General features: G+C 31.6%; 1 protein-coding gene across 1 annotated transcript in view; it reads right to left on the bottom strand.

Moving 5' to 3' along the window:
* LOC148278760 (cyclic GMP-AMP phosphodiesterase SMPDL3A) overlaps positions 1-22,684 on the bottom strand; it is a 374,579-nt gene that overhangs the window by 12,673 nt on the left and 339,222 nt on the right. Inside the window, exons 7-8 of the mRNA XM_088230910.1 lie at positions 14,322-14,514; positions 12,725-12,837 (exon numbers count right to left, since the gene is read on the bottom strand). Of these exons, the coding sequence (XP_088087036.1) occupies positions 12,725-12,837; positions 14,322-14,514 (306 nt within the window). The remainder of the gene's footprint in view (positions 1-12,724; positions 12,838-14,321; positions 14,515-22,684) is intronic.

The raw sequence follows: 22,684 nt of genomic DNA, 5'->3' as shown, positions 1-22,684 counted from the left end.
GTGTGCATAGGGACCGCCGTTGTTTTTATGTAACAAATTATAGCACCGTGCCTATAAGTATGTAACATTGTAAAAAAAAAATAAGGTGAAATTGTTTATAACTTTTGAAGTCTTTATTTATTCCTCTAAATCTACTTCAATGCCTTCAAAGTACTCTCTTCTGGATACAATACACTTATGCTTACGTTTTTTCCAATTGTCTAAACAATTGTTAGAGTAGATTTTCGGAATAGCATTTAAAGCACGCAGCGATTCGGTTTTTATTTCTTAAATCATGTCAAAATGGTTTCACCAAAACGGTTTCTTAAGTTCAAAGAATAACCCTAACAAAATATGATAATGTATGTAAATTTAAGCAAAAAATCTTCAAAATTATGAGAGAAGTAAATATTAAATTAGTTTTATTATTGCATACCTATATATTTTTAATTTCTTATCTTTTACTTTTGCTAAACTTTACTAAATCAAAATTATTATCTTAAGTGTAAACAATGTTTTTGATGTGTGCATGAATGTCCTACACTAATATACAAAACAATTGACAATATTTGTGTAAATACTATTTGTTTACCAAATAAAATAAAAAAATAAATAGCCAGAAATTGCACGGTGCTAAATAAGGCAAAAGCGATGGTTGTGAAACAATGGGAGTTGAATTTTTGGCAAAACGGTTTCGAAACACCAATGCAGGGTGAGATGGTGCATTATCACGGTACAAAAATTGTGTATTATTAGCCCATAATTCTGATTCCTTTTTGCAAATAGCTTCACGCAAACATTGCATAACCCTCAAATAATATCCTTTATTAACAGTTTGGCCCAGTAAAAAGAATGCATAATGCATTAACATTCGATAATCGAAGAAAGCTGTAAACATAATATTGATTTTTGTACGACTTTGGCTCGATATTTTTGGATGTTACTTTTGCACGGTACTCGCTTGATTGGTCGGTTGTTTCTGAGTTGAATGCATAGATTAAGGTTTTATCTCCAATTATCGTGCTTTTTATTTTATCCTAAAAGCGAAAAAGCATTCTCTCATAGATTTATTAGACGAGACACTGATTTTAGAAGAAAAAAAAGAGTCGTTTTGGCACCAGATATCACTGTTTTCAGGCACAAAACATCTTTTAAAATGGTCTGGATCGATCCAAACGAAATTTTAACATCAACAAAGACTCTAATAGTAAGTTGACGATTTTCGAGTACCAAACCATAAATTTCCTTAACGTGTTGTTCATTAGTTAATGTTGATGGTCATTCAGGGCGATTTTTGTCTATATGCATCCTTTAAATAATTTTTATGTCTTCTTTGAATTGTTTTACCACTTGTAAACAATTTTTGGTGACATAACCTGATCGTCGGAGGTCTTTTGCGACATTTTTAATGTTTTTTCAGCAGAAATTTCATGCAACTTCTTTGCTGAACAAAATAAGACATTGTAAAAAAAGATAAATTATATTTTTTTTGCCCACAAAACACGTGCGTGACTATTGGACAAATGCAGATATTGACATGAAATTTGGCACAGATATTAGTGACAATACTGCCAACCTTATTTGATAATAGAAATTTCAGAATCGAAGAGCCGTCTTTAAAATAAAAAAAATCCCCCTTCGTTTTTATCATAGTAGTACATAAGATAAAAGCTGGAATAAAAAAATATTATGTCATCCAATAACAAACAAAAACTAGAGCGGTATCAATCTAAAAACCAATTATTTGAAAATACAATAACTTTCCGGTCTAACGAAAATCAAAAGAGATAATTTCTGATAATTTGTCCTTAAATTTGAATAAATTTAAACCTTACTTCCTGTTACACTTCAAATCTATCTTCCTTATGTCTCTCTTTCTCTTGTCAGTCGTTCTAAGAACGGCCTTCAATCTTAGTTAATTTTCAGAGAAAATGTCAGGGTATTTTAATTCATTATGTTCTTGCTAAAACCCGATGCAAATTAAGATATTGATACAGGATCTATATACGAGTAGATAGCGTTTTATAAGATCTATTTAGACATTTAATACGTCAAGCTTATATTCTTTGTAACGAAAATGAACCTTTTCATGTCCTTTCAATAGGATGAAGCCGGAAACGGAAATAATGTGAAAGGGCTTATAATTTGAAATTGAAGAGAATTTAAATACCTTCAAGCTTTTCGTCTAAACGAATGTTTTTGAAAGGTACTTATCTGTTAGTTAATCGTTTGTCTGACAAAAACGATTTTCTCTGCAAGCAAAATATCGACCAGGGCCGCGATAACAAACGCTGTTTTCATCAGTACATCGATATGTACCGATGAAGATAGACGGTATAAACTAACATCGATATTTATGTACGAAAATATGAATATTTGTATAAAAAATTCATGTTTCTACGCCGGTAAACTAAAAATTGAACATTGAATATGCTCATATTTCATACAGAAAACTTAATTTTACTTTGCAGATAAATTTAGACGTCCCATTAGAATATGAATCCTGAGTCTAAATAATATATTATTTTAAAGCTTACGAAATCAACAAATTACAACAGGGATGGAGAATACCTTAAATAAGGGAAAATTGAAGTCTAGGCATTTACAGGGCTTGTGACCTGTCATTGGCTGGTTAAAGTGGCTACTTTACACACTGTGAAACATTCACCATTCTGCCTATGTTTGAACGTCCATATTTCTTCAATTCTTCCATTTGTTGATTTGACTGAAGTTAAAGAGCTAAAACCTTTATTGTTGTGAAAATATTGATCTGACTGAATTATTTCACATACTAGGCAACGCCTGAAAATAATCTTTCAATTTTCAAACTTTTTCTTGAACCAGTTGGTTTTATTACAATATTTGAGTGTTATTACATATTACAACAGGGATTAACAACATTTAAGAGGAGGTAATATAGAAGTCTAGGCATCTACATGGCTTATGACCTGTCAATGGCTGGTTTAAGTGGCCACTTTACACACTGTGTAACATTCACCATTCTGCCCATATTTGAACATCTATATTCCTTCAATTCTTTCATCTGTTGATGTTTGTGAAGTTAAAGAGCTGAATAGGTAATGAAAAGACGAATGTTACACAGTAAAGAATGTGTAAAGTGGCCATTTAAACCAGCCATTGACAGGTCATAAGCCCTGTAGATGCCTAGACTTCTATATTACCTTTTCTTAAATGTTCTTCATCTCTGTTGTAATATGTTAATATATTATATTTTAAAAAATATTTTCGATTATCTTTTTGGAATTGTATTCTTTGGAATTTAATTATTTATTGCTCATACATTTTTTTCTAGATTGTTATTACTCGTATATTGCATCACATGTCATTATCATTAATCTTATATATTTCACTACCTATTTTTATTGTTAATTATTAAGGCTTGACACGTGCATAGCCTAAACAGCCTTAATAAGTTCATTAATATTTAAACTAGTGTAATTTTGAATGAATAATTTATGAATACAAGCTGCATTTGGTGTACTAATACCTTTCCCCGTGCATCACAAGATGTGCATAGAGTCATGATGATGATGTGAAGATTCATTGTGAAGTTAAATGAATCAAAATAGATTTATTTCAATCAAATAAGACATTAAGATAGTATAATTTAAATATAAAAAAGCAAATTACTCGCTCGTATATACATAAATTACCCGTATGAACTGTAGATCAATTTAACTACATAGAAGATTTTAGTATTTAGCTCGAAATTCGTTAGCAGTCTGTTGATATAAAAGTAATTTCAGAACATTATATGTAGTGCCAAATTGATGTGGGCATTTTAGGAAACAACTTGGCCTGGAAATTACGCTAAAGATTTATTGTTTCAGATAACCAGTGACAGGATATAAAACTGTGTAATGAATTTTCGCCAAACGCCAAGGAACATATTACAACAGAAACAGAAAACATTTATGTATTAACATGGCTTATGACCTGTCATTGGATGGTTCGAAAGCGCCTACAAATTACATTTTATTGTTTTTGTAAATATTTTTTTATTTTGTTTTACACGAATTAAAAAAAATGTTTTTGACAATACCAAGTAAAATTAAAATGCTTTTTGTTTTTCTTTTGATTCCTTCTTCTTTTTCTTCCAAAGCTTTCATTTCTCCATTGCTGGATGTATGCCTCTTAAATACCCTTCCATCTTTCTGTGTCATTTGCTTTTTGTAGGCATCATTTATTTTTTAGTAATTATCATTTTTTATATATGATTCACTAAATCTCATATTATCCTCAGTAAAATTATATCTATAAAATGCAAATCAATAATTAGTAAATTTAACGTAGATTGCCTCCCTAGGAAGTTAATGAGATCCAAATTTGTTGCAACAGAGGGGATTTTTTTTTTGAAAAAGTATTAGGAAAGTCTAGGCATTTACAGGGCTTATGACCAGTCGTTGGCTGGTTTGAATGGCCAATGTGTAACATTCACCATTCTGCCTATGTTTTAACATCCACATTTTATCAACTCTTCCATCTGTAAAGATTTGAGCAGGTTAATTATGTAAAAACGTTTATTTACTATGAACCCATTTGTATTCGACTTATCGGTTTTACTTTTTTAAAGAGAAAAACTATCGACTTAAAAGTATCTGTCCTGTGTTCTGGTTATATAACACAAAAAAAATGCATTCTCCACTAAGTCCAGATACGGGAAATATTTTTTTAATGTACTTTAACACAAACGCGTACATTATGAACGTGCTCGAAAAGAGTTCGCAACCATTTTTTTTTCAAGATTAAAACGTGTTCATGTTTTTCTGGATACCAAAGAGAATCTGTGAAAAAAAAATCCACCATAATAAATTTGGAAAATTCATGTATCTTTTTCATTACGAAAGTAGTTCAGAACATATTCCAGAGTTCATTTACACACCATTGTTTGTTTGCGATGGATTCGAAAATATTCAGAATGGATTGAATGGAGAATTGAAAATCATCATTAAATTAATGTCTTGCTTTCAGATATAGGAATCGCGTGTGAAATATGACGTCACGTTACTCAGCGATATTGAATTTGTTATGCAACCTTTAGTTAATTAATTAAAAGCCGAGGGTCGGAGATTTATTTCGCCATTTAGGCCAAATTCGCGAGCATGTTTATGATTGCTATTGAACTTTTAGTCTGCTTCAAATGAATTTAATCTGTGAAAGTTCGGAATGCTTTTTAGCGTACGTCATTAAACCCCCTTTAACTAAGTAGCCCGGAAATAATTTAATTGTATACAACCCTTATCCAACAAGTGTGTATTTTCAATAAATGGAAAAGGTAATAATTATATTTTATATTCCTTTATTTATCTAAAACATATTATTATTTTTCTGTTAGAATCTAGTGGGGCAAAAACACATTTCTATCATTTTTCATTACATGAAAAAACCACGATTATTCCTACGTTTTAGGTGTCCAGTGACAGAAATATTAATGTATAATTATATGTTTACATGTAATTCTTTTGTACGTGTGGTGTTACTGAACTCCTCCTAAACGGTTTAACCAATTTACGTGCGATTTTCAGAAATATGTAGATCTTTGCGCTACGCGTGTTCATAAATATTTACATTTTCAATTTAATCTTTAAAAAAAATGAGGAGCATAAATGTTTTATTCATCGATCTAACAGGGTTGCATTCGAGGAGAATGCATATACGGAAAAATTGGAAGGATGATGTTTCTTGTAACATTTTTAACAGACATTTAATACATTTTTTTTTTTTTTTTTTTTTTTTATTATATTGAAAACATATTATACATAATTATATACAATATTCCCAAGGAGTTTTTTAAAAAAAAACTCATTTAGGGACATACAGATAATATTTTTTTTAGAGACGTTTTTAAATTTTAAACTATAATATTATTTAACAAAAGCAGAAAAATTAAAATTATGATATACTACAAAATTAAAAAGGGTATGAAAAATACTTGAAAATAACAGAATAAACAGAATACTAGGCATGGAAATAAATTCAAAATAAATGTTTACATTATGCAATCTGGGAAAGAAAATTGAAAAAGTTTAAAAATTACATGGATGTATATATACATACTGAACTAGTACAAAATAAAATCATTTTTTTTAATTAACAAAATATGCGCACACCCAATACAGGTTATTTTTTTTTATCAAAAACGTTGAAAAAATTGAAATTATGTATACAAGCCAAAAAAAGTATATAAAAAGAAAAAAACACAAATAACATTTTAATAGTATTAAAAATTACATATACAAGCAAAAACGGTGAAATATTAAAAGGTATATGTTCAAGATGCGCATTCTCTATAAACTAACATTATTTATTCAAAGTACTTCTGGAAAAAATAATTCTTCAATTCGCACGTCCTGTTTCTATATTTTGAAATAGGTACTTTAAATTTTTGTGGCAATTTATTAAATTCCTTGAAACCTATGTATTGTAAAGATCTAGTACCAAACTTCGTAGACTTCACAGATCCAATATATATATTGTTTTTTGATCGAGTACTGTACCGATGGATGTCTCCAATGAAAGCTGGCTTTATGTTACTGTGCATTGAGTCGAGAGTAGTATTAATGATAGTGTCAGTTATCTCGAAATAGGAAAGCATGCTAAAAGGCATGATTTTTGTTTCAAAATAAATGTCCCTTACATGAGTATCATACGGTAGGTGAAACACATTTCTGATCGCTCTATTCTGAATAATCTGCACCTCAGAAATTTAGCTCTTAGTTGCAAAACCCCAAACACAGCATAGGTATGATAAATGCGAATGGACCATAGAAAAATAGATTGCTCGAAGCAGCGAAACTGGAAGCATTCTCTGAAATCTGTACAGTATTCCAGCTACAGGGACAATCTTTCCTTTCACGCGCTCAACATGTTCATTCCAAGTAAGCTGCGAGTCCACTAACAGTCCCAAGTACTTAGTGCTATTTTTTTTCTCCAGACGATCAACACCAATAAAGACATCAATAGATTCATTACTCTTGTTTCCAAATAGAAGGTAGTGAGTCTTTTTTGCATTCAAGCTCAATTTATTTAAACGCAGCCATTCCGCCAGATGTAAAACGTCACTTTCAACCATCTTCTGTAAATCTTGTTTGTTTTTAGTGTGATATAAAATAGTCGTATCATCTGCATAAAGCTGTATTCCTCCTTTGATGCCCCATTTTGTCACATCGTTGATGTATATAAGAAATAGCAACGGACCGAGTATAGACCCTTGAGGTACCCCGCAGGTGATTTTACCAGAATTGCTAAACTTACCTCCAACTTCTACCAAAGATGATCTGTTTGAAAGATAGTCTTTAAAAATTTTTAAACGTATTCCAGTTACACCAATATACTGAAGTTTTTCGATTAAAATGCTGTGGTCCACAGTGTCAAAAGCCTTTTTTAGGTCTATGAAAACACCAGCAGTATAATCACCTTGGTCTAAATGTTTCTGTATCGTAGAAATAAAGTCAAAGGATGCGTTTTTTGTACTTGAATTCTTACTGAAGCCATATTGTAATGGAGTCAGTAAATTACAGTCATTTAAGAATTTGGAAAGCCTGTCTTTAAGTACTCGTTCAAAAATTTTTGAGAAAACAGAAAGAATGGATATGGGTCTGTAGTTTTGTACATTTTTTTTGCATCCATCTTTATAAAGTGGTATAATTTTGGCCAATTTAAGTTTTTCAGGAAATATACCTTGTACTATCGCTAAGTTAATGAGGTCAACTAAAGGTTCAGCAAGTTCGTATTTACAATTTTTTACCGTTTTTGGCGTTACACCGTCCCTTCCTGCAGCCGCTCGTTGCTTAAGAGTAGAAATGATTCTCAGAACTTCAGTTTTGGATGTTTTAGTCATATGAAATGATTGGGCAGCTGTTGTTTGCGCGTTTATTGTATTTAAATCACCTGGAAACTTTTTTATTTTTGCAGCCAGTTCTTCTCCAATCGATATGAAGAAATTATTAAATGATTCTGCTATTTGTTCCGATTCATCAATAATTTTATCATTTACTATAAGGCAGACACATTTATCATTAGTTTTTTGACGACTATTTGTCAATACAGAGTTTAAAATTTGCCAAGTTTTCCTGTGATTATTTGCGCATTCATTGAGCGATTTACTAAAGTATTTTAATTTAATTACTCTCCTGTAGTTAGTTACAATATTTCTAGCTTTGTTTTTGAGAGCCGTAAGCGTCGCATTTCCAAGATCCGATTTCCATTGTTTATGTAGTTGATTCCTTTTTTTTATAAGTAAATCTAGTTTCATATTAAACCATGGAGTATTACCTTGTCTTCTATTACCAATATTCCTTTGTCTACGTTTGCTTTCCTCGATAGCTGCTCTGACGTGTTCATCAAAGGCGTTATAGTTTTTATTTACACTCTCATTAACATTAATTTTAAATTTGTGAGTGTGAAAATACTCTTTCAGGTATCGATAATTTATTTTAAAGTGACTTGAAGATATTTCTTGAATTCTGTTGTTTGCATAGTTTGTCAAGTTATTTTGATAATTAAATATAAGAACATTATGGTCACTGATTGGATCATCAACATTTGATACGGTGCCTACAATATATTTTTTATTCGATAATATAAGATCAATTAGAGAGCTAGTGGTATCTGTAACTCTTGTTGGTAAAGTTTTATTGCAAATCCTGAAGTCATATGAAAAAATCAAGTTTTTGTATTTATGCGTATTGTTTGAAGGTTGCAGAATATCTATATTAAAGTCTCCAAAAATCAGACATTCTTCTCTACTTTTGCTTAATATTCTCTCAAATGAAGTAAAAAAGTCTTCTATACTTGCATTAGGCCTACGGTAAATGGCGTGAATAGTTAATGGATTAAAGCAATTCGCCGTAACTTTGATGCTTAATGTAGTAGTGTTTTTGCAATTCATATTAATGAGTGAATGACTAAGTGTTTTATGTAAATATATAGCCACACCTCCTCCACGATCTCCCACTCGTGAAGCAAATGAACTTGAATAGTCATCAATATTATAAAAAGCTTCCTCACCACATTTTAACCATGTTTCCGTTATGATCAGCACGTGGATAACATCTTTAACATTCTTTAATGTTTCTTCGATCTCATCAATTTTATTCCGTATACTTCTTGCATTCATGTACATAATTCTTAGGCCGGTATTAATTGATACATATTCTTGCATTGTCAAACACTTACTTTCTTTGATATCGCCCATTGCAGATTAAAAATTTCCGACATATGTTATTTTGTCACCATAGTCCACTCTTTCCCTAGCTCGTATATCCATAGCTTTCCATAGCAGACAATCAGAACTAGTAGCTCGATGACCTTTAGACTCGCTTACAGCGCAATCGCAGCATTTGGCTTCATCATTTTTGCTAGGGCATGATATATATTTGTGACCCCCTGAGCAGTGAAAACATTTCTCCTTCTCATTACACACTCGTTGGGTGTGCCCATAGCCCAGACATCGGTAGCATTGGACTAATGGAGATCTATCCTCAACTGCCAGTCGTTGATATCCCACATTTACTCTGTTGGCATTAGTAAGGGTTGTCCAGTTATAAGGGGAAACTTCAAGGATAACATTGCATAAATGTGGATTCCTTTGATTAGTTTTAAATTTTATGCAAATTTTTTGATCGAAATCTAATTTCAAATGCTTATTTTGCAGTCTTAGTGATTCGATCAAATCATCGTCATTTGTATCTTTTAAAATACCCTTAATAGTTATCAAAGGACTGTATTGTTTACTTTCCGATATATTTATTGTATCTTTAAGACCTTTCACGAGTTCAGAAGTGAAATTATTTTTATCCTCAAGGGAAGGCATGGTTACCACTATTTTATCGTTTGCAGTTTTTCTGATTCCTGTTATACCAATTCCAAGAGAACGAACGTTAACGTTCTTTTTAATTAGCTTATCCAAATCTTCATTTTTACACTGGGGATCAGCTGAGCTGATGACAATCGCATGATGTTGTTCTCTTTGCCGTACTTTAGTGACAGCTTGAGCATACGATAAACCTTTGTTATCAATTTTAGTATTTAAGTTCTCAATGTTTTTTGCCAGTAACGCAATCGATTGATGGATCTCTTCTAATCCATTTACTTTATTCCCAGAAGTTGATGTAGAGCTGGATTCTTGTACCATAGCGATCAGGTGATCCATAATACCATTAAAAGCTTCAGTAAGAGTAGTTTTCTGTTCCTTGCTTAATATATTTGAAGTTAAAGTATCTTTGAACCTCTTTTGCAGGCCCCGAGCACTTTTCAATCTGTCCCCAGGTGTTATAGTGGACATTTCGGATTCGATTAAACTAGATTTTCTGCTCATGTTTTTTAACACAGATGGCACCAGTAATATTTTTTATACGTTATGAAATTTTAATTAAAATTAAATTTATTACAACACTATCATTAAAACGGAAACCACAGAAATATCAAATCTTGCCATTAAGCAATATTTTATCTTGACAACAGTTATAAAAACTAGACACAAAATTGCATTCATGAATGAAGTGCAACCCGGTTTTTTTGTCATTTAATATGGCCTCCTACTAAAACATGATAACCTCTGCCAAAAACAAATTTCATTAATTTACAATAAACATAAGAAAAACACGAACAACAATATAGACACAAACAAAAGATAGGTGAGAAGACCTAAATTTGAGATTTGCAAAAATAATTCTTTATTTACTAATGAATTATTTTATGTTTTGAAATTCAACCATAAAAAAGTACCTAGGTACTTACTTAAATTCAGTATATTAATATTTATCATTTTTAGTTTTGGAATTCAATTATTTACTAGTACCTAGGTACCTACTTGTCAATGAAAAGTCTTATTCCAAGGTAATAGCAGGCAAACCAACGCTCGGTAAGGACAACGTCTGTGGGGTCCGTTAGTTTTTAATAAATATTCATGTTATGATGTCATTAAAAATTAATTTTTAATTTCCATTGAAAGTTCTGATTGTTAAATTGAAATATTTTAAGCTCAAAAGTAGTAAATATAAAATATGATGGTTAGTGATAAAACATTCTGACAAAGGCTTAAAATAAATCCTGAGAATATATTATATGTTAATAATAATACCATCAAAACTCTTTACTGCTAACTAGTTTAACCCCTAGAATATGCTTCTCCAATTTAGATTCCATTAAATAAGACTTATATTGACCATATTGGGTGTATTCAATACTGCTTTTTTATAAAGTGACATGGTTGCTCATAATTGCAAAGAGGAAGTTATATTTATTCATATGAAATAGAGCAATCTCTTGATCTACCTTCATTGGAGAAATGTAGAATGGAGATGGAATTTATATGCTTATATGAAGTCAACATTTGCTTTTTGTCAAATCTTTTAAGATCAATTTTGTTTGTATGCCCCATGTCCAGAATGTGGAGATTAGTAAATTCGTCGTACAACTTGGAGATCTGTAAGATATGTATACCCGCCTTCCGTAAATCTCATCGCCATTGACTTTTAAGACCGCTGGCGTGCATAGCCGTGGTGGTGGGTCTTATAAGACCTAGTTTTTAAAGTCGCCTTTTAATCATTTTTTGTTCGTTTTTCAAAAAATATTATTCCATCAACAAAAAAAAAACGTGTGTTCAAGCTTTGTGTACAGTTTTTCATGAATTTGTTGAAAAATATAACGTATAAAAATAACTTTTTTACATAATCGATAATTGTTAATACTGCTGGGTGTAATCGAATCCATCTCATGATGGATAGGCATGGGATAAATCGAAGTCCCATATATTATGTATTTATTGTTTGTCTTTGCTACATGCTTCATGTTATTTTTGTTCAATTTCTTGTGCATGGGTTTCGACATAATATAACTGTTGTAATTGGCTATGGTTCTATGTAAAATAAATAAATATGTCACAAGAATGAAGGTGAGTATTCGAAAAAAAACTAAGATGTTTTTCAGTACAGTTATGTTTTTGTGCTGAACATATAAATAAAATACAAAAAGAATTATTAAATAAATTGCAAAATTATTGAATTTCGAATACCTATTACGACAAGACATATTGTACCATTTCATATGGAAATTGCTCCAACAAATTATGCTGTTAATTCACCTATTTCAAGATTGCACAATCTAGGGAACCCTAACAGTTGAATTGACATTTATCACATTAGCCAAATCAAATTTAAACTCGCTATTAAAAAATGGTTAAGGATTCTAACGGCTGTTTAAATATTTATGTTAATTTGTTAAAAGAGAAAAAAAATGTATAAATATGTAGATACACATTAAATATATACAGATATACGTATGACTTGATTTTTGATATAAATACTTTTTTGATTTAAAATTATTTTTTTTTATAAAAGGCTTATGACTTGGTTTTTCAACTATAATTAATTTTTTAAATTGTTGAGAACCCCTGAGCTCTGAGCACGAAACAGTTTGTAATATACCTTGGGCATTTAATTTATATTGCTAAAATACCAACAAACAAAGAATTTATTATTTTCAATATTTCTAATTTACTGCGTTATCTTTTTTTTAAGTCTGTTAAGTATTTTAAATCGCATACTTATGATATAATAAACTAAATTATACAAGTGTTTAATATGTATAAATATACTGTTTATATATTATTTCATAATTTTGTAATAAAACACTGTGATGTTAAATATATTTATGTTTATGTTTATAAAAAGCATTTGTGCTGTGTACTCTAATAAAAAATAAATAAATAATAAGCACTTACTTGTCCTCGGTCAGAATCGAACTTGTAGAGTCTTATCCCAGGGTTGTTATATCCACCGTTCGTTTTCCTTGGCGTCACAGAAGGAGCCAACATCGCCCAGGAGACGGGTTTCCCTGCAAATCCACATTTTCAATGTCAATGTCATTCAATACTTTTTTATTAATAGTTATTTATTAGATAGGTACCTATATATTAACCTGTTATACCTTCCATAAAATGCTGAAAATTTATTTTCTACATGTCGTGTTTCTGGGTATACATATATAATAAAAAATAATGTAAAGATTTCCATAAAAATATTTTATTTTTCAAAAAAATATTTATAAAAAGAATAATAATTATTTTCAAAAAAATAATGTATCCTCAACTCTATCAGGCTATAAGTTCTGTGTTGATTTGGGAAACAACATAATGGAAAGTTGAAGCATACATCGTGTTAAAAAAATATAAAATAAAAATCTATGTGTTTATTTTATTTGGGAAATCAACAGTTCTACATGCATATTTATAGTAAACAAACAGATATAGTGTATAAACTCAGAACTAATATCAAATTTCCACAAAGTATACAAAGTTAGTAAATAAAATATATTACGTATCAAATAAATACATATAAGAATTACATATAAAAATGTTATTTTTATGTACTCGTAAATAGTTTTCAACAATCAAAAGATTTTTTTTTATTTTTAAGAACAGTAAGTTATTGTAAATTGGGCGGGATTGGGACAAAGATGCTTGAAGGGAGGATAAGGAGGAGAAAGGAGATGTACATATTACTATTATTATTATAATGTTTACTAAGTTACATAATTAATTTTTGGTGTAAATTTTAAATCTGAAAGAGTGATGTTTGTGTAATATATATCGTTAAATTTTGTACTGTACACTGAAAAAGTCATACGAAAAAAAACATTTTTAACATACGATGTTTTACCAATTGGTACATGAAACAGGTGGTACAGTCAACTATTCCTGTCATAATTTTGTGCAGCAGTAGTTGGTCCGCACACACTCTGCGGTATTGTAGAGAAGTGATTCCATGGTAGGTGAGAGCAGTGAGAGTTGATACATAACAAAAACCGGTTTTGTTTTTTAGGTACTTTATAAATTTGTTTTAAATATTTTATATTCTTGTTATATATATGGCATACTGGAGATTCCATATCTGAAATGCGTATGTATGTAAATCTCTATATTATGTAATTACATTTTGTCAATCGTTTAACTCCTAACGGGGTAGAATTCAGCATGTTTCAACAAAAAAATGTTACGCAGTATTCAAAGTGGCTATTAAACAAGCCAATGACAGGTCATAAGCCAAGTTATTGACTAGAATTTTATATTTCCTTATTAAAAACGTTTTTGATCTCTGTCGATTATGTTGATTTTAATAACGTCCCGGGAGTGAAATCCAGTACAGTCCGTGAAAACGTTTTCTAATAAAATATTCTAGTATGCCTTTTAACACAAAATAAATTTGTATATTTATTTGGTTCACCACACATAAACATTAGTTTATTAAATATTCAAACAAGCTGTACTTGTGTAGAAAAATTTCGACAAATTGATAAAAAAGTTGTTTTTTTTTACTTACCATCATTGTACATGATCCGGAAAGAGTCGGAGTGCAGGTGCCCGAAAAACTGTCCAGCAATTATCGAACTGAATCTCTTGACCAGCTTCAGGTAGCGGTGATTACTCTCCTCAGACATGGCTGTGGTGGGAGGGGGCGAAGCGCCCCCTTGGCGCTCGTCAGCTCCTGGAGGAACGTGGCCGACTATGTACACCTAGAAAGAAAAGTTACAATTATTAACAACATTCTCATACTTTCTTAGTATATTACAGATAACGGTACCGCTGGTCATACGTGACCATTAATGTTTTGATCGATATTTGTGAATTTTTCGTATTTTAGAGAATGATAATTCAAATCGGGCTGTAGTCCCGTGACTAGTGTTGCAGTATGATGGATCAGAGGTTCATTGTTCTGTCTACTAAAACTTGATTCCTATTTCCTAATAGTCAGTTATTTACGACTCGTTGAAAATGCCCCCAGTTATTTGAACATCTGGGTAAATCATAAGTACACAAATATGTATATTTTTTAAATTGTGCAGAAATGGTTGGTAATTTTACGTATTGTCAAAGGAGTCCAATGTCTCTGGGTATGAAGTGAACTAATATTCTGTGATTTCTTTTCACCCAAAAAAGTGTTGTTAGAAAATCCTTGGTGTTTTAATTGTCAAACTAAGTACTAATAATCCTTTTACTAACACTTGAAAATTAAATTAGTTATTAACCTTTAAATACGCGGACTTAGTTGCTTGATCATGAAATTAACCTTTTGGTAAGTTATATGAAGGTTTTCGGAGTTAAATAATGATTGATGTTATTTAAGAAAATAAATAAAACCAACTTTCTTTTAAACCACTTTCTTATCTACCAACCAGGTTCAAAGCTTCACTAGCTTCTTTATCAAGGTGTACTCAACTTTTTAATTTTATCATATTGAATTTTATCAATGTAAACTTTTCATTGATAAAACATTAAATCAAAAACAAAAACGGAAACTTAATAAATATTAATATTCTACTCCCACAATAAATAAAGCCAGCCTAGCTAAACAATAAAGGTGGAGTATTTCTATGAATTATATTTTTTATAAAAAATTAATTATATGGGAACATTGTTAAAAAATCACAAAGACAAAGTCTCTAAATATAATAAATCTGGCATATACCAACTCAGTTGTAATGATTGCGATTCAATCTACATTAAAAAAAAACTGATACAAACTTTAAAATAAGAGTATAAAAATACTTTTTCTTTCGAATTCGCAAACCATCTCATAGTAAAAAATCATTATAATAAGAAAAAAATTATAAATAACCAAATAAACAATTATTCTTCTAGTCTACTCCTGTCTTGTTTTAAAGATCGAATCCATTTCACATTATGCTTCCTATCCTTACAAGACGAAAAAATGGTTTACTGGGTCCATACGCAGCATGATATTTAAATATCGATAAAATAAAATATGATTGAATTAATTAAATAAGTATACCCTGATTAAAAAGCTATTTAGCTTTGAAACCGGTCGGTAGAAATAAAAAATAGGGGTTAAAAATAAAGTTGTTTTTATTTATTTTATTATGACGAATAACCACAAAGTAAGTGCTTCAAATATCCAATAATATTATTAATGATATCGAATTGGAAACTGACTTCTGTAATTATTGAATTGAATACAAAAAAAATACAGTTTTTGATAAAATTCATGTTAGCATTGCATTTGCAAAATAGTAAAGAGTATGTATATCCAATACAAAAAATGAATATTGAATCAAAATAACTATGGCAACTGCCTTGAGAACCCCCGGCTAAATGCAATAAATAGCATGATAAATAATATAAATAAATAAATAAAAATAGCAGTTTTGGAATATTATCCATATTTACACCAGTAAATTCAAAAATGTGATTGCGCAGAAGGATTACACGTCGCGAAAAGGAAATATTTTGTCATTTAATATAAGGTGTTCACGAATGTTCCGTTGTGATCGCGAATACGATAAAACAACCATGGTGAGAAATTGTTATCACGTCGCTTATTAGCACGTCGATAGTTATTTGTGATTGAACTACAGGTTGATTACAGGTGTTGGGAATTTATTGCAAAACCATCACGCCGTATCCCCGTAGGGGTAGGCAGAGAGGATAGAACGCCATAACACTATATCTTGGCATACAGACCTCGCTTCCTCTACATTCATACATCTTCTCACGCACGCACGCCGATTATTCCTACTTTTGACATGTCCATCTTCAAGTATTTGATGGACTTGATCGTGCCGTGTCTTTCTCGGTCTTCCTCGTTTTCTGCATCCATCAACATTTGCATCGTAGATCCTTTAGCCGTTCTTTTGCTGTCCATTCGCTCTACACGTCCAAACCAACGCAGCACCCCTTTCTTGATTCTGTCAATAATGCATGTCTCAGCCTTACACACTTCACGGATCTCGACATTTGTGCACCTATCACACATCGTTTTACCACACATTCGCCTGAGGGATCGCATTTTGACAGCATTCAACCTACTTTTATCATTATTTTTCCAATTTCATACTTGGCTCCCATACATGAGAGTTGGAACTAGAACTCCGTTGTGAACTCTTAGTTTAGCCTCCTGCGATAAACATTTGTTTGCTAAAGTAGATTTTAGTGCACCGTTCACCCTGTTCCCGGCACTCACCCTCTTTTCAATATCTTTATCGGCCTTTCCGTCCCTAGTAACATACTTCCCAGGTACACAAATTCTTCTACCTGATTCAGAATATCTCCGTTCACGCTGATCTCACATTTAGTTATATTTTCATCCCTTTCAAAAACCACCACTTTCGATTTATCAACATTCGTAAGCAAATCGCTTTTCTTGCATACATCGTAGACTTTTGTTACCAAGAATTGAAGGTCTTCTTTGCTGCTAGCAAGAAACACGGCATCATCCGCATACAGAAGACAGTTAACAGTTATACCACTCATTTTTGCTCCCATTCTTAAATCATTCAGTTCTTTCATACAGTTGTCAATGTATATGTTGAACAACCATGGTGACATTACACACCCCAGTTTGACTCCTTTCGGAATTTTAAACCACGATTTTTTCACCACATTCACCTTTACACATGCTGTGCTGTCCTTATACAGTGACGCAATAGCCCTTGTCAGGTTACCATTTACTCCATACTTCGATAAAACCTTCCACAATTTCTCTCTGCCAACTCTATCAAATGCCTTTTGCAGATCGACAAATGCGCAGAAAAGTTTCTGATGTTTAGCCAGAAACTTTTCTGTCATATTTCGCAGAGCAAATATTTGATCCATACATCCTCTTCCATTCATAAATCCACTTTTAATTTTATTTATTTGTTGAATTTATTGAATAATGCTTTTTTTAAAGTGATTTGATACAGCGAGTCACTTCAATTTTTAAATGTTAAAACGCATTAAAAAAAAAGTATTGCGTGTTAAACTGAGTGTCCCCTGGTTTGCCAGGAATGCCAAAGTGCACAAGTATTTAGAAGTACCTCTAGTAAAAGACTAGATAAGAAACTTCAGCGTGGTGTACCAGCAAGGGGTCGGTAACCACATTAATATTCTGGCCCGCAGCTTACTAGATGTAAGTGAAGATGTTAGGCGTCTTAATTGCTTTAGCGTTCTGGATTGGCCAAATAGTAGTTAGCCAACCAGTTTAAAAAAAGAGGATGTCGTAGGAAACCTGATGACTCCTCTCTCTTACTCAATAAATCATTTGAAAACCTACTTATACCAGTCCGATCATTCTGGGTAAAGGTGTCTGGAAATCATAATAAGTCATAAATGCAAAATAATGTCATTTCATAGAACAAAACAACCAATTTCCTTCGAGTACCTATTAGAAAACTCCAAAATTGATGTAGTCAAGTCCATCAGAGATTTAGGAATTGTTTTGGACTATAAACTGACATACAACGAGCAAATAGATAATACAGTAAATAAATCACTGAAATTACTTGGCTTCATTAACAGAATATCCTCTGATTTTACTCATGTCCGTATAATCAAAACTCTTTATTGCTCAACTGTTCGCCCTGTTCTAGAATATGCCTCCGTGGTCTGGTCTCTATTCAATGTCAATCGCATAAATCACATTGAATCAGTCCAACATCGCTTGTTTCGAAAAATAACGTGGATGCTCAGACTAGAGAGAGATAATTATTCTTACGCTGAAATAGAGTCAATGTTAAATATTTCTCGTCTACAAAAACGTAGAACTAATATTGACTCCATATATATGTTCGGCATACTTAATGGTAAAATCGATGTTCCATCATTACTGAGACAAGTAAAATTCAATATTCCGACTCCTAGATTGAGAAACAATAAAGTACGGTTCATCGATCAGCATAGAACAAACTATGGCCTAAATTCTCCAATGACCCGTCTTTGTCGTATTGTTAGCTCAAGACAAGATCTGGACTTTTTTGGTTTGAGTTTACAACTATTTAAACGAGCACTAAATAAATAGTCCAGATCTTGTCTCGATGTCCCCTATGTTTGTCAATGCTTCTTTTTTTTTAAAAAATGTTTTAAACTATTATTTTATTGTAATATTTAAACCTTATTAATTGTATACATGGACAATGTCCGTTCATAAATAAATAAATAATTAATAAATAATAAAGTCTTATATAATAAAATAACAAAATTTCTAGGTGATAGAACATTAACATGTATTTATTGAAGAATAGTCGGGACGTCATAGTATTTGTTTGTTTAATTCTTAAAGGACTGTGGTAAATAATCCCTTTGCGCGCGGTGATGTAACATCGTGTTACCACTTGTAAAAGACAAAAAAAAGCAAGGATGTCTCCGTATGTCTACTGCTTTATAATTTTTTGTTTCATAATTTATGCAAATAAACATATAGCTTGCCCACCACATACCGCACACCGCACACCGCATCTGAGGACATAAGTCTCCTTGGCGGTGCCCACATACACGGAAAATTTGCTCGTTGTCAAACGAGAAAAGCTGTCCGAAGGAGCTCTCTGAAATCTGGTAGCTTTAACATCCTTGTGCTGAAAGAAAGTAATCTAAAAGTATATAATATGTACCCCATTAGATTGAGAAAAGAGGGAAGTATATTCTTCACTTACTGAGATTAAATTGATTGGACATGATCAATTCGCCGAATTACAAAACCTTTTAAAAGCGTTTATGTTAATCCTGTTATGGAAAATAAAATAAAAATCACAAATACGCCGCTCATTTTACGCGCGTGCGTCCCCCATAACTGTTATCAACCAACTGAAGACTAAATCTGTTTTAGACAACACCCGCCACAGAACAACGTCTCTGTCTTCCTTGATATAAATTCTTCGTGCTCTCTCTAATACGAAATTAGCGAAATTTCATTCATCGCGTAGCAAGAATAAATATTTTTTGTTTTAACATCCAGCATAGTCATACAAAATTCACTTTCCAAATCCGGTGTGAAAATGTCTATTTGAAGATTACAAAAAATACCAATTCATCATTTTAAAAAGTAAGAGAGACATATCAAGTTTTGTGTCCTATGTTGACTAGTGTGACATCACAGTCACACAAGAGTTAAAAACGTTCATTATAAAAAACATATGCAAATCAGCATGGAAACTTAATGCACATTAAATTTTATTTATTTTTAAATGATAAAATAGATTTATAATGTATATCATATTATGTAATCTTATCGTAAAGTGTAAACGATGCAACAAGACGCTCGAAGTATCCAAAATAAACATGTTGTTCTGAACAAGATTGAGCCATGGCACGTTCCTGTTTACATTCCACGTACATCATCCTAAGGACCTCTTACATATTGTACGTCGTATGAAGCGCATCCCTTTGTTTACGGTAGCGATTGGAGCATCTACGTGCCTCTGCCGAGAACATAGAATAAGGAGCGTTGAATCAAAACGTATTTTGTCAAAAAAAAAACATTATTTATTCATTCAAAATTACACTCGTTTAAATAAAAATGAACTTATCAAAGCTTTTTAGTCTGTGTTTGTGTCAAACCAAAATAAATAACAAAAAAAAAATACATAGTAAAATAAATTCTATTTAAATAAAATGACATGTTATACAATAAAAAAAACCTACTTAAATTAAAACTCAAATACTTTATTTATTCAACTTTTTAAATGGCATTATTGACTGCGCTAATTTACTTAGTGTAATATATTTTTATTTAGGTACCTTATAAACGTACCCTTCACACCAAATTATTTTACTGTACTGACGTGAAAATTTGTCAGGCTGTAGTATGTAGTGGTTAGCATGTTTGTCTGCCATGTAACAGGTCACGGGTTCGATTCCCGATATGGTTGACATATAATATTTATTTATAAAGGTGTTTTTATATAAGAATATTAATAGTGACCGCACATTTGCGGTCACTGGCCCTAATGCTGGCATGGAATGCTCTTCCAGCAGAGGTGCGAGGCTGTGAGAGTGAAGTGATGTTTCGGAAAAAGCTTAAAAACCACTTGTTCTATTAATTATTTGTATTAATTCTTAGCATGTGATAACAAATTACAAATTTAAAAGCTTCAATTATATTTATTTTTCTATGGAATCACTACGCTAAGGCGCCCTTGAGATATTATATTACGAAAAAGGTGCTATGTAAGTTATCCATAATAATAATTACTGTGAACTTGCCCAGACTCGCTGAAAAAACCGTGTTGAGTCAGGGCACTTACAATGCATTCATAATATACTCTATTGAATAATATTCTTTGTTTCATCATTTATTTGCAAAAAGACGACAATCAAGAAGTACATGATATGTTTTTCTAGAGGTTGAAGAAAAAAACAAGGGCAATAATTTTTATCACGAATGAAAGATTTTAAGAGGAAACGAATTCTTCAAATCATATATAAGACAATTAAAAGATTAAAATAAATATTTTTGCGCTACAAGAGGCCAGAAACCTACGACATAGTAGTGAATTATTGCACTGTACGTCTAAACTTAAGAAAAATCACATTTATTTTTTATATTCTCACTGGTAATCGTATTTATTTAACTTTTTGTACGTAATGTTATTTGCACATAGGCGGGCTAATTGCCAAATGGCAATTCCTTCCAACCAACCAATAAAATAATAGTTCTATTTTTATAATTTATGTTATATAACATATTGAATAGAAAATAAAGATTGAAAAGCTACAGATATATAAAAATAGATAAAAGAAAGAAGAGGATAGAGGAAAGGAAGAGAGATTAAGGAAGAAAACGGAGATGTTTCTTCAGACGTGATTTAAACAGAGATAATGTAGTAACATCTTCGGTGGTGGATGGGAGATGATTCCACAGTCAAGCCGCACGGACACTATATGAGTTAGAAAAGAAAGAGAAATTGTGGATGGGTATTAAGAGAGTGCCTTGACAATTAGAACGAAGAGGTAAACCATGAACTGATAAGCGTTGACATTTTTCAAGCAGGTATATAGGAGCGTTAGGTTATAATCTTACGTGCGTAAGTCGAACGTCTTAACCACTTCATCACTTAGGCCTCCATACGCTATTTTTTATAGTAGTTTGTGATATCAGAATAAAAAATATCATATTGGCTAGCTATTTTGAGAACGGTTAACTTAATTGATACCGTTTGACGGCCCCCTCAATAAACCTTAAAAACGCAAGCTGCGTCGTTACCGAAGCAAAGCGATGCAGTGTATAAATGCGCCAAAAATTAATGTTTGCCATTTGCGCTCAAGATATGCTTTGATTCCAGGCTCCTCAAATGATGTTCGTAAAACACAATAGCGGCACCCCTTAACGCAAAATGAATTCACCCGACTCCAGTATTAAATCATTCTCCAAATAATAAGATAGTAAAACTGAGTGGAAACAAAAAAAGTTATATAAAACTCTGCACGCGAGAAGTGGCTTGCAGTACTAGAAGCATTGTGAAACAATTCCGCTACGTCAAGACATTTTGTTTTATGAGAAATTGTAAATTGATGAAAATGAACGAAGTAAAAATTCTCGTTTGCTGCAGATGTAGGTAATATTTTGCAAAACAAATTTATGTTCGTTTCGTTTCAGCGTATTATTTTTTTACTCGTCAAGTTTATTGTTCACCAATTTGTAATAATATTTCGGGGACAAACTAAAAGCCGCTTACACCAGTCAAGGTATCAGCCATTTTTTTTGTATATTTAAAAAAATACTTAGGATGCTGTAGTAAGTAACAATACGTGTTTCGGATATTGAAAAGGAGTAAAAGTTGCAGTTACTGTTTTAAAAATTAAATTGGTACGTGACTTTGTTTTCAAATAACGGCTTAGAGCAGCGTAGGCAAACAATGTAGTACAAAAAACTGGTGGAACAGTTGCTCAAAAGTTTATTAAACTGTTATTAGA

The sequence above is a fragment of the Micrasema longulum genome, unplaced genomic scaffold (assembly GCF_059751315.1).
Source record: "Micrasema longulum isolate JH-2025_06_02 unplaced genomic scaffold, ASM5975131v1 h1tg000830l, whole genome shotgun sequence".
In the NCBI taxonomy this organism is placed as follows: domain Eukaryota; kingdom Metazoa; phylum Arthropoda; class Insecta; order Trichoptera; family Brachycentridae; genus Micrasema; species Micrasema longulum.
Note: the sequence above shows the minus strand (reverse complement) of the source record. Positions and strands in the feature narration are given on the sequence as shown.